The sequence below is a fragment of the Rutidosis leptorrhynchoides genome, chromosome 2 (assembly GCF_046630445.1).
Source record: "Rutidosis leptorrhynchoides isolate AG116_Rl617_1_P2 chromosome 2, CSIRO_AGI_Rlap_v1, whole genome shotgun sequence".
In the NCBI taxonomy this organism is placed as follows: Eukaryota; Viridiplantae; Streptophyta; class Magnoliopsida; order Asterales; family Asteraceae; genus Rutidosis; species Rutidosis leptorrhynchoides.
Genome location: NC_092334.1, coordinates 79,553,882 through 79,566,513, shown reverse-complemented (window position 1 = coordinate 79,566,513; position 12,632 = coordinate 79,553,882). Strand labels below are relative to the sequence as shown.

Below are 12,632 nucleotides of genomic sequence, written 5' to 3'. Positions count from 1 at the left end.
ATTAATTTTTGTCTTGTATTGTTGTATCGGTTTGTATTACCGTGTTGGTTTGTTTGGAATGGTTGATGTTATGGCCGTTAGAGTTTTGAGCTCGGATAGAGTTAGCTAGTTTTAGGTTTGTTCTTGATTGTTTACTCTTTTCGAGCCTTAATGGTCGTCGAGTTTGTTGTATCAGTTTTTTGGATCCTTCATTTATTGATGAAGGCATTCCAATTTTAATAGTAATCGTTATTTTAGCCACACAAAAAAAAATTGTATTTTGTTTCGTACATAACAAATATGGCTAAAAAAATCATGGTAAAAATGTAAAAGAATGTAACCGCTTTTATTGTTTCAAAACATGTGTATCGGCAGGGACATGTTAGCCCTGTGTTGACTTTGTCAACCCATCCAGCGGTCCCCGGTAGCCCACTGGAGCCTGGCGAAACACCATCACCCATTTCCCCACAGCATGCCAAGCCCGATAAACGAACCTGCATTGTCATTGTTTCAATCTTCGTATGCGTGAGATCAAGGGATCATTTGGGCCCGGTAAGAATGGTTTTTGATCCAATTATTTAGAAAATCCTCACCTAGTGGGAATCGAACCCTCAACTCCCCTAAGGGAGAGTGAGACATTCACCACTAGGCTATTGGCCCATACTTATGTAACCGCTTTTATATTTGGAGAAAACTTAAATAGTAGAGATAGCGACAATTAAAAAATCCGTGTATGTACATTTCCCAATGAGTTTTTTTATGCGTATTTGGCGTATATTGATCAATAGTTTGAGTGGTTACATTATTCAAATATGGATGATTTACAAAGATAAAGTGATAAATTTGGAGGGATTTCCAATATATAACTAAAACATTTTTTGCTTTCTAATTTTTATCTAAAGTGATGTGCATATGCCATTTTGTTATTCCATAATATTTTATGAAACCAATATAACCAAATGTATTGGAAAATAACAATAACAATTACAGTAAATTAAATTAAATAAAATTAAATACACCCTTTTTACTTTGAAACTAAAAAAAAATAAGCATGACCCTAAAACAACCCTCAGCCAAAAAAAAAGTTTTTAGCGGGTTAAAACACGGTTCCCTCTCCCAAATTAAATTAGTCCTCCCCCAAAATAAAATAAAGATTTTTAAATTACTCCCGCTCCCCTTTCCCTCTCCTTATTATACCCCTGCTTCAGTACATATACATATATAATACAGATATGAAGATTATACATATATACATACAAGTTTTAAATTAGAAATTGGTGGATACAAAAGAAAGAGATGGGTGGAGGGAAGAAACAAACCTCCAAATCAACAAAATCATCATCATCATCTGAGAAAAACAGCACCAAAAATGGAAAAGGAAAGGTAACAGCGATTCAAGTGGCTTTCATTGTTGATCGATATCTCTCCGACAATAACTTCATCACCACTCGATCCTCTTTTCGTAACGAAGCTTCCCATCTTCTCTCCAAATTACCCGTTCACAAGGTATTTATTTATTTGTTATCTATTTTTTTATTAGAGACGAACTGAAATGAATTAATGAATAGTAATTAAATCATTCAGGCACCCAAGAGTTTGTTGAGTTTGGGGGATATGTTGGATGAGTATATTTGTTTGAAGGAGCAGAAACTTATCGTTACTCAGGAAAAAACCGTTTGGATCAGGACAAGTGTCGCGTTCAAAAACTATTAACAGGAATGCAAGATGTGATGAATATTTACAATCTTAGTCAACCAAATAATTCTAATTTTAATTCTATACCTCCAACTGCTGCTGCTGGTGCAGGTAGCCTGTTCATACTCTTTATTGTCACTCATTTATATCATTTATTTATTAGATTTATTATTTCTGTTGGTGAACTTTTTTGGTTAATACTCCGTACTAGCTTAATTTGAATAGAATGCCCCCCAAGTGTTTGTTTGAATGTCTATTAATTGTACACTTACTGTTGTTTATTTGTGTTTCAGAAAATTTTCAGGTGTACAACAACGCCCCTGTTGTAACGTCTACATCCCGTTGTTCAATGTCTTTATCATCCAAAATCACAACACCAATTACAAGAAGCCAATCTTGTTTGAAGAGAAAGAAGAATTCATCTGGTGCTAATCCAATAGCTTCAAAGCGAACTCGTTCTCAACCATCAACTCACTCATCTGCTACTAACCATAGTCCAATTACAGTACTACCAACCACATCATCAAATAATCAACAAACGCCATTACAAGTTACGCCAGTTTTAGGATCATCTTCTTCAAGTGTGGCCAAAAGTCTGTTTAATCCTGGTTATCAAACGCCCTCGCCTTCTGCAACTGGCAATTCACTTGATCATCAGACTCCATCTCAAAATTTTACTTCTACTAACCGTACTGTCATCGCCACATCGGAGACTATTCAAGTTAGTCCTACAAAGCAAGTGTCCTACTATTATTCAGTTGAGAGGAATCAATGCATTTCATCACCTACGAAAACAACTACCGACACTAAAAAATTCACAACTAGGGATCATGTTAAAGGAAGGAGGCTGGACTTTGATGGTGGTTTTGGAATGGATCAGCCAGTTGATTTAGAGATGTTGACATCTTCTTCTGATGAGAATTCAGGATCTCCTTCTGAAGATGATGTTGCTTTTGACTTTGATTTGCCTAATTTAGATTGTTTAGGATCAGATTTTAATTTGACAAATTTGTTGAGTGATTTTGATGATCTTGATGGTGACCGACTCAATGATGTACATCAATTTTGATATCTAAGGTCAGATTTGAAGTTTATTTTTCAAAGGTCAGGTAGTTAAGAATATATATAATGGTGTAGTGTAGAGTTTGATCTATGTGTTTTACTCAATGTCAATGATAAGTTGCTAATTACGAGTACATGTTTATTCATTTTTTGTGTATTTATTTATGTCTAGCAACTACACATACATTACAAAGTTGTGCAACGTAATCACAGACTTAGTTACCTGTAATTATGAGCCAATTAGCAAGCTACTCAGATCACCCAGAAAAATACTCGGTATGAATCGAGTTGAGAGTAGTGAAGTTCATGAAAACACGCAAGAAATAATTATCATAACTTAATCTATTCCTTCCAATAGTTGATCTACAAACGGTAAACAATAACTATCACTAATAACACAATAATCTCACAGAAACAATGGAAACACGCACACTTGAATCTACAGAAGTTTGCTATACATACATCATTATTTGTATCAAATAAATGCATATTCATATATATATTTTCTTATAATCCTCATTTTGCACTTTAGTCCTAGAACTCTTGAACTTAACACATAAAATAGAAACAACATTGCAAAGCAAGTACTTACCTACTTTCTTTTATTCCAGAACCACCACTACTACAAGAAATGTTTTGCAATCCAGGTCCTGCAACTAATAACTAACTAACAGCCGTGGTAAATATAATATAATAAGAGTATAAATACATGTATATCAAGAACATTGCACCGACATATTCCATGATTTTTTAACCTTCTCAACATTATCATCTGAATCAACCTTTTCAATATCAATAACTCTTTTTAGAGAGTTTCGGCAAGACGTAGGAAGGAAAATCAGATATAGGACAAAGTCACAAAACGAGTCAAGGGAAAAATGTCGGCCACAATGAAGAAAAATGTGCTAAGATGAAAATTATATGAAATTGTTGGAAGCTTCGACGAGCCCAACACACCCACTATAGAGGATCTAGACTATACTAGACTCACTACACCAACACTTTGACGTTGATTAGCCTTTAATTTTATGAATTCTTAGTGCACAATAGTACTTAGACGACAGTGTCGACCATATATCATTTAGGCGGTATAACCGACCATGTATCACTTAGGCGGCAGAGCCGACCATATAATAAGAACAACACAAGTGCACTAAGAACTTAGACGTATATTGAGTATGATGGTGTGATAAAATGTGATTGGAAGTTGAGGATAAAATAAATAAATTAATAATATATAAAATAATTTACCAAAATATGATTGGTCAACAAAAAACTGACCTTTTCTTTTTTTTAGTCACTTCCGTGACTAACTTCCCTAATATGTCAAAGTTGATGCCCCATTAGAAGTGTCAGTTGGTGTAAGTTTTGGCCATATATGTTGTCACATCATATGACTATAAAAAGTGACGCCCCATTAGGAATGGTCTAAGAAACATGAAATGTTGGCTCTATTTCATGATTCTATTTTGAAGAGAAAGTAAAGAAAGCAGAAAGAAATTAAAAAGATTTTATGTTTCTGAGTTTTAATAGGAAATAAGAAATGGGAGTGAATGAATAATTTTAATTATTTCTCTTTAATTTTTTTTGTTTCAAATTGAAAAGGTGTAGTGATGCTTCATGTGGGATTTTATTTGGTAGTTTAGATTGTAATGTTATTGATGGAGAAGTGATTTTTCGGTGTCCACCCTGAATCCTTTTGACGACCTATCGAAGACGAGTTCTCCTTCGGTTGTAGCTCTTGCTTCTTTGGTTTCAAACAAATTTAATAATGTTAAAATGAAATTTCTTCGAAGTAAAAATAAGTTGAAGGTTGAGGAGATCACGGTTCGTAAATCGTAATGATGGGGCTACGGAGGTGATTGTTGCGCTAAAGAATGGACCCGATTTTGGCGGGCTCGAGAGTAAAGGTTTGCCTCCATCGTTGGCTATTTTGGATGGCTTCGGATCTTCAAAAGATTTACCGTTTACGTTTGATAATAGCTCGGGTAACTAGGTTAATCGTAACAAAGGCCACAATAAGGGTGTTGATCCGAATCGCCGAGTTCCTTTCCTGTATGGTTTTTTTATGTTATGTTCTTTGTTAATGTAGTGTAATTTGTTGGGTTTGAATTGTGATGTCTAGTTCTTTCTTGGGGGTGGTTAGTTTGGTTTTTGGATTGTATTTAGATTGGTTGCTTTCGGTTGTGATGTTTGTTCTATTGAGCGGTGTGGTTCATTCATAGATAGTGAATAGATTTTCATTTTCTAGTTTCGATTACATCCGATTGTTCGTTGTATCTTTGTTTGGTTTATTCATCATTTAATGAATAAACAGGTGTTATATATTCGTTATTTTAGAAAAGAAAAAATAAAATTGAAAAGGTGTAGCTTTCTTCCCATATATTTTTATTTGTTTATTACCTTGTTTTTTTGTTTCCAAAAAAAAAAAAAAAAAAAAAAAAAAAAAAAAACTATGAAACATAAACCCTAACAATAAACCTTGAAACGAAAATACTTCACGAGAACAAAAATCCACAAATGATTCGCCCCAAAACCTTGTATTCGTATCAAATTCGCAAACTTTTTATTCTTACACACCCTTCCCCGTATTATTCCCAAAATCCAAAACCAGTTATTGAAACCCACTCGATTCTTTCAAAATCTTTGATACCCATTTCAATTTTTAGCAGAAGCTTCTCACTTTCATCTTTATTCCAACAAGACTTAACTACACAAGAATCAAATGATAAGTCAAACAAGTCAAACAAGTCATTGGAAGCCTTTTTCAAAGAAGCAATTGGGTTTCAAGATAGTGAAAATGAAAAGGAAAATCTCAAGAAAAATTTGAGAACTTTGGAAGTAGAATTCAAAAAAACTGAAAAAGATTTAACTAATGAAACAAAAAAGTTGGAAACTTTTTTTGTAGAAGCAGTTGGGTTATCAGAAAAGGAAGAATCTGAACAGGGTTTAAAAAAGTTATCGAATTTGTTTTTGAGTGATGATGAAAAAAAGAAATTAAAAAGAGAGTCTAAGAGACAAGAGGAATTGATGGAAATTAAAGAATTATCACCAGAAATGGCCATATTTGCTAAGTGTTTGCATACAAAAGGGTACTTGAATGATGCAAATTTTATCTCAAATGATAAGTTTGATGTGTCTTGTTTTGTTAATAATTATGGGCGCGATTTCTTGAAGTTTGCGGCTGAAAAGTTTGCGAAGGATCATCGCGAAGTCTACAAGTAAGTTCAAACTTTTTAACATTTTATTATCATTATGATGATTATGATTAATTGATTATGATATGAAGTAGTTTTTTATTTCAAGCTTTGAGCAATGAGTAAACTTTAGATAAGAATTGTTTATAATTGGTACAATGATACTCATAGTTAGCTTGAGTGTAATGTGAACAATGATGTATGAAGTCGGCCGACATAGGATAATAAGATGGTATATTTGCAATTCTGATTGTGTCATAAAGGTTTTTGTTGCAATAGACTTTATATGTAACAAGGAAAGGTTAACAACTAGTATTATGTGAAATTATAGGCTCGAAACTATAAACTTTCATCTAGCTAAAGTTGTAAAATTTGGTTGTGATTCTAATCCGGTTGCGATTGATGAAAGCTTAGACAATGAGATAGATTCTATCAGGGCAGAAAATTTGATACGTAATGTGCGAAAAAAATATAACCTTTTTTTTTACAATTAGCATAATGCTAAAAGGAGTCATTTCAGACCTTTAAGCATCAACTGAGGTTTCTTGTTTAATATCAGTCAACAAGAATTTTATTTGGTTACAGTAGAGTTATAATAGAATCATGCTGAGCTTTGGTGTTTTTTCAGTTTGAAATGTAAAAGGGTATGCTGTTCTTTTTCGATTTACTGGTTTCGCGAAATATTATTTTATGATTCCACATCTAATGAGTGACAACTGTTACTTAATTGGTTTTCGGATCTATAAACCAATAAATTAATGCGCGCACCAGAAAATTACTTTATTTTTACACACAGTATAACAACATATCTGCATGTTTGTGGTCTACGAATTACCTCACTATAAATAGGATTCTTACTATAGTTCCTAAACAGCAAAACCGCTATGCAGGCCTCTCAATTTAGGATGTCAAAGTATCAAGTTAGTTATGTCTAAAAGTATTAAGATTCATATTCTTCTTGACCAGATGATCTGGAAACATATGACTAAATCGTCGTCCAAAAAAAAGGTCCGAACATTTTGACATAGTCGTTCTGGTCTTCTGGAGGAACCATACAAGTCCCTGCTGTTATTTTTGTTTAGTAACGCACAACACATGTTTTATCATGTATATATGTTTTGTTTTGATTTGATGTGTACAAATACTATAGTCTAAGCAAGGTTGAAAATGACGCGAGAAGGAGACGAGTAGGTGAGGAGCTTGAACGGTCGAGTCGGTTGAGATGGACGTAGTTGGCTTTTAAATAGAAATATACTAGGAAATACCCCGCGAATTAGCTGAATTATATTTATTACTAATATCAAGTAATAATATCCAGTGGTGGTCCGGTGGTCAGGTGGTGGTTCATTGGTTCGGGGGTGGCCCGGGGGTTCGGGTAGTCCTGTGGTGGCATGTGGGTCTGGCGGTGGCCAAGGGGTCCTGTGGTGGCCTGCTGGTCCGGGCATGGTCCAGGGGTGGCCTGGTGGTCCGGCAGTGGCTCGGGGATGGCCCGGTAGTCCGGAGGTGGACCAGTGATCCGGAGGCGGTTAGGGGTTAAAGTTTGGGTTTAGGGGTTAGTGGTTAGGGTTTAAAGTTTGGGGATTAGGGTTTAGGGTTTACGGTGGTGGTGAATGGTGGTGGGTGGTGGTGATGAGTGGTGGTGGTGTTGAGCGGTGGTTGAGAAGTAATCGAGTTTATACAAAATCGATCAATAGTTGAGATCTAAATAAACAAATTAATGGTTGATATGAGGAGAAAGAGAATTATGACATCTTCACCAATTCAATGGTTGAGATTTGTAGATGAGAGCTATTTGAATGGTCAAGATTCAATCGTATCAAAAATGATGACCTAATTACTACTTTCTTATTATATATAGAGAGAAGAGAAGAGATTATTATATAAATATTTTAAAGATGAATGATTTACAAATAAGTTGAAGTGTTGTTAGTCTAAATAACATATCGGTTTTTGTTAATGTTTTCTATAATTATAGTGTTTTTTTAAATTTATCTTAAGGGATACTCTCTAAGTAGTTATTTTTCTCAACTATTTTTTTAAATGGGCTATGGGCTTTCGTTTACACTAGAACAAGGCTAGACAAAAGTAGACTTTTGATCGACTTTGACCTGACTTTTTAGCATTGACAGACTTATTAGATGTTTTTGGGCGAAACGGGACTGGCTAGTCACCTTAACCGCTGCAATCGCCTTTTGTAACCATGAGTCTAAGTTGCCACCAAAAAATACTATAGTTTAAGCTTTAAGTTTATTCTGCCAAGATCGTAGCTGAAGAAATTAAACAATGATATTGAATCTTAAAAAATAAAAATAGACTCTTGTAGATTAAAGAACTAAAACTTTAAGTCGATTTGAGCACGAAAGGTTACGTGAGAGCCATAATATATTTTTCTCTTTTATCTGTTACGCCTTATAACTTTTGTTGGCTCATTACTTACGTTTTGCTGATATAGGTGGTTGCCCGAAGGTGATCTGAATATAATAGCTCAATTTGGATGTCCTTCTCTTGGGCGGAAGACTGTTTTTTCAGCCAAGGCGATGCGTTTTTGTTTTGGGATCCAAGAAGAAAAGGTTAGTGATTGTTTTATGTACAATTTGTTTTATATACAATTGTATCTATACACACATGCTGCGGCGCTTACATTACATTTCCTTTCAATAATTTTGGTTGTATTCCATTTACATTCAGGTATGCAAAAAGTGCATGCTAAAAGAGGCATGCAAGTTTGCGAATCAGAGTGTATGGAAGAAGGGGGCGAAGAATATCGACTTGGTTGTTGTAATGAGAGTTATAACTTTGTACGCTCTCGACTCTGTACCTAATCAATTACAAGTCCCGGATGATGTAAAGAATGCAGCTAACCGATTGTTGAACGAAGTCATCCGTCTAAGTGAAATTGAATCCTGAAATGTTTTTTGTTGATACTTGAGCAATTACTTATTTAGTAGTACTTAATTAGCAATTACATTTTCTTTCAATAATGTTGTTGATCTTTTTGTCCAAGTAAAGTTGGGTCTCTACCCAAACCCGACCTGACCCGTTTGGACCCGTTAGAAAAGCTGACCCGTTTAGGTTCAACCCGTTTGGACTCAAAACCATTTGAGTACGGACTAAACCTGAACCGACCCAATTGCCGGGTATGGTAGTACCATACGGTTCTTAATGAACACAAAAAGACATATATAGCAACAGTCTTCAACTTAGAAATTTTGCCTTTGAAAAGTGAAAATTCTACCTTTGAAAAGTGAATAAAGATAAAAAAAAAAAAATTCCGACCTGCCGGATTCGAACCAGCGACCTAAGGATAACTATCATATTCGACTACAGTCCTCCGCTCTACCAACTGAGCTAAGGTCGGTTAGTTGTTAAACAACTGATATTAAGGTATTAATATCTACATATCATAAGTTGCCAGCTGGAACACAACAATGGGGTGGATCACGTGAAAGGAGAAAGGCGATGGAGTCTACATAATCAAATGCCGGGACCACATTCCCACGCCAAAATCGCCCAGCCTTGTTATCAAATCTCACTCACTCGCTCACTCGCCTTTTGCTGTGTTGGATCAGTGTATACTGAAATGGGGTTTGGTTCTACACGTGCACCGAACTTTTGACTCGTGGGAACGTACATGTGTATACTCCGTTTGACACGTGTGAATCACATCCCATAGCACGCGCCCTTTTGCAATTCTATCTTTTTGTGTATATCCAAAACAAGTGGTACTATTTAGGCACTTATTAATTGATGTACAATAAAATATCATTAAATTTGATTTTTTTTTTTAAAGGCAATATGAATATTATATATAAATAAATAGATATGTACATGGTGAGTGCAAGGAGCACTAGGTATCACATTACACATGTATGTACAGCAATATCACCTAGAAACAAATTCAAAACTGTTACATGAATTGAAGTACTGATGCGTTTAACCAGGATCAAGGTTGTTGATGGTTGGGGCCCCGAGGTTGATGGGGTTTAAGATCCATTGTAGCCAATCCTTGTGTGTTCTTCTCGAGCGGTTCATGATCCACTCGTAAGATTTTACTTGAATATCACATGTGATCTTTGCCGCCGACCATGAGTCACCATTGAATACTTTTTGATTCCTATTTTTCCAAATAAAGTAAGCCGTCGTCCACGTGACTGCTTGCCACATTTTGTGAAGAGTTGTTGGTACGGTGTTTTGATTTAATCCCTCTAATAAGTCCCCGATGTGAATGTTACGATTGAAACCTAGATTCCACCATTTATGAAATCTCGTCCAAACATCGATTGCAAGGTCACAAGATAGTAAAGCATGATCAGTTGATTCGACCCCATTATTGCATAAGGGGCATAATAATGAGGGTAAATTTACCCCCCGCTTTACTAGTTCCGATTTGACCGCGATTCTATCTTTCAATACACGCCATATAAAAATACCCACTTTGTGCGGTATTAATTTATTCCTGAGTGTTTTAGCATTTACATTACCTCTTGCAATGATGGTGTTGTCGAAAAATGCAGCCATCTTCTTTGATGAATAGCCGTTGAGATCATTAATTTTACACGTCCATTTTGAAGTACCCGTCCCAAGTTTCGCTGATCCACTGATTAAGCTCGATAGGCGGTCGAGCTCACCATGCAGTCTTCCTGTTAAAGCTCTTGTCCATTCCCACTTGAAGTTCCAACTGCCATTTACACATATTACTCTCTCACTAACGGAGCATGCGGTATTGGATTCGAGTCTATGCAATCTAGGAAATAACTGTTTGAGGGGGTTGTTTCCCACCCAAATGTCATCCCAAAAAAGAATGTCCTGCCCGTCGCCAATACAATGCACGAACTGATCCTCAAATGAAATTCCAGCTTCGCTCATGTCTGCACTCATTTTGATAATGCTGTCCCACACTGAAATATGTCTTTTCAAACGGTTAGAATTAAAAGATCCCAACCCACCGTCCCGCCCATAAATACTTTTGATGATGTTGACCCATAATGAGTCGTTTTTATTTCGAAAACGCCACCACCACTTGCCCAAGAGTGCCCAATTTTTGGATTTAAGAGAAGTGATGTTTAGCCCGCCCTCGTTGTAAGATAGAAGAATTGAGTCCCATTTCACCCAAGCGAGTTTAGAATGGGAATTCGTCCCGCCCCAAAAAAACTTACGACGCATGTTTTCGAGAAGGTTGATGACGGATGAAGGTGCACAAAACAACGAGAAGAAATAAAGAGGTAAGCTACTAAGTATCGATTTGATGACCGTCAACCTACCCCCGAACGACATTGTTCTAGATTTCCAACCCGAGAAGCGTTTTTTAAACTTGTCAATAATTGGGTTCCACGCATCTTTTTTCTGCATATTCTCACCTATGGGCATACCCAAATAGACGAATGGTATCGAGCCTGATTTGCATCCCAGGTGAGTGGCCATACTTTCGGTGGTGACCCTTGAAACACCAACTCCATACAAATAGCTTTTTTTGAAGTTGATTTTCAGTCCAGAAAGTTTTTTGAAACAGATGAGAGTCTTGTGAACATTGCTAATGTTTCGTTTATGCCAATCACCAAAAAAGATAGTATCATCTGCGAATTGTAGATGGGATATAGCAACCTTGTTAGCACCTAATTCCACGCCCCTTATAATTTTGTCTTTGACCGCGATGTTGGTGAGGATGTTTAAGCCTTCACTTGCAATAATGAAAAGATAAGGTGATAACGGGTCACCTTGACGAACACCTTTTTGAAGTTTAAATTCCTTCGTCGGAGAGCCATTTACCAAGATTGAAATAGAAGCCGAACGAAAGCACGATTCTATCCATTTCCTCCATTTGGCGCCAAATCCCATTTTCTCCATGATGTCAAAAAGAAATTTCCAACGAACACAATCAAAGGCTTTTTCGAAGTCGGCTTTAAAGATGAAACATTCGGTTTTTCTCCTTTTCACATCACTTACCAGCTCATTGGCGATAAGAATGCTGTCCAAAATTGATCTACCTTTCACAAAGGCGCTTTGTTCAATGCCTATTAGGCCACCAAGTACCTTACGTAATCTATTCGCTAGAATTTTGGCGATGATCTTGTAGTAGCTTCCGATGAGGCTTATTGGTCTATAGTCACAAAGATGTATCGGGTCGTTTACTTTTGGAATAAGGGTGATAAATGACGCGTTACACCCTTGCGAAATCTCACCATGTTCCCAAAACCATTCTATTGCATCCATTAAATCTTTTTTAATGACACCCCAAAACCTCTTATAAAAGTGGAAATTAAAACCGTCGGGACCAGGGGCTTTCGATAATCCGCAATCATTTATTGCAGTCCAAACTTCATCCTCGGTGAACTGAGTTTCTAGACTTTCGGCTTCATCAATTGAGATTTTTGGTGTCGTGAATCCATCAAAAGTGAGGCCTCTGGAATCATGATCTTCGTAGAAGCTTTGAAAGTATCTATGAATTTCCTGCTTGATTGCATTAGGTTCTTCACACCATGACCCATTTATATGGAGACCTCGAATATTATTTTTGTTGTTCCGTCTTTTGATTGTCGAATGAAAAAATTTGGAGTTCTCATCCCCATCAATTGCCCATTTGATTCTTGCTTTCTGTTTTAGCATATTCCTTTTAAGTCGATCTTTCTCGACCCATTCACCACGTTTTGAGATCCACTCTAATCTTTCGATTTCTAACAGGTTTTGACTTTCTGCTTCAAG

General features: G+C 36.2%; 1 protein-coding gene, 1 long non-coding RNA gene and 1 other non-coding gene across 3 annotated transcripts; 2 read left to right on the top strand and 1 right to left on the bottom strand.

Annotated features, from left to right (window-relative positions):
- Nucleotides 1–1,355: 1,355 nt before the first annotated feature.
- Nucleotides 1,356–2,178, top strand: LOC139891069 (uncharacterized). Its single transcript, XR_011773526.1, has 3 exons — nt 1,356–1,485; nt 1,564–1,785; nt 1,968–2,178. It is a non-coding gene; the product is annotated as an uncharacterized lncRNA (long non-coding RNA).
- Nucleotides 2,179–5,203: 3,025 nt separating this feature from the next.
- On the top strand, nt 5,204–8,857 carry LOC139891068 (uncharacterized). The gene is made up of 3 exons (XM_071873994.1): nt 5,204–5,957; nt 8,386–8,503; nt 8,622–8,857. Exons 1-3 carry the CDS (start codon nt 5,257–5,259, stop codon nt 8,838–8,840), a joined length of 1,038 nt encoding a protein of 345 aa, XP_071730095.1. The 5' UTR covers nt 5,204–5,256; the 3' UTR covers nt 8,841–8,857.
- A 346-nt stretch (nt 8,858–9,203) lies between these two features.
- Nucleotides 9,204–9,291, bottom strand: TRNAY-GUA (transfer RNA tyrosine (anticodon GUA)). The gene is given in 2 exon segments: nt 9,204–9,239; nt 9,255–9,291. It is a non-coding gene; the product is annotated as a tRNA-Tyr (tRNA).
- Nucleotides 9,292–12,632: the final 3,341 nt, after the last annotated feature.

Bases quoted from the DNA above. Each gene is read 5' to 3' on its own strand.
- LOC139891068 (XM_071873994.1), top strand. From the start codon at position 5,257: ATGATTCGCCCCAAAACCTTGTATTCGTATCAAATTCGCAAACTTTTT. The intron at 5,958-8,385 runs GTAAGTTCAAAC...TTGCTGATATAG, and splicing joins GATCATCGCGAAGTCTACAA to GTGGTTGCCCGAAGGTGATC. The intron at 8,504-8,621 runs GTTAGTGATTGT...ATTTACATTCAG, and splicing joins TTGGGATCCAAGAAGAAAAG to GTATGCAAAAAGTGCATGCT.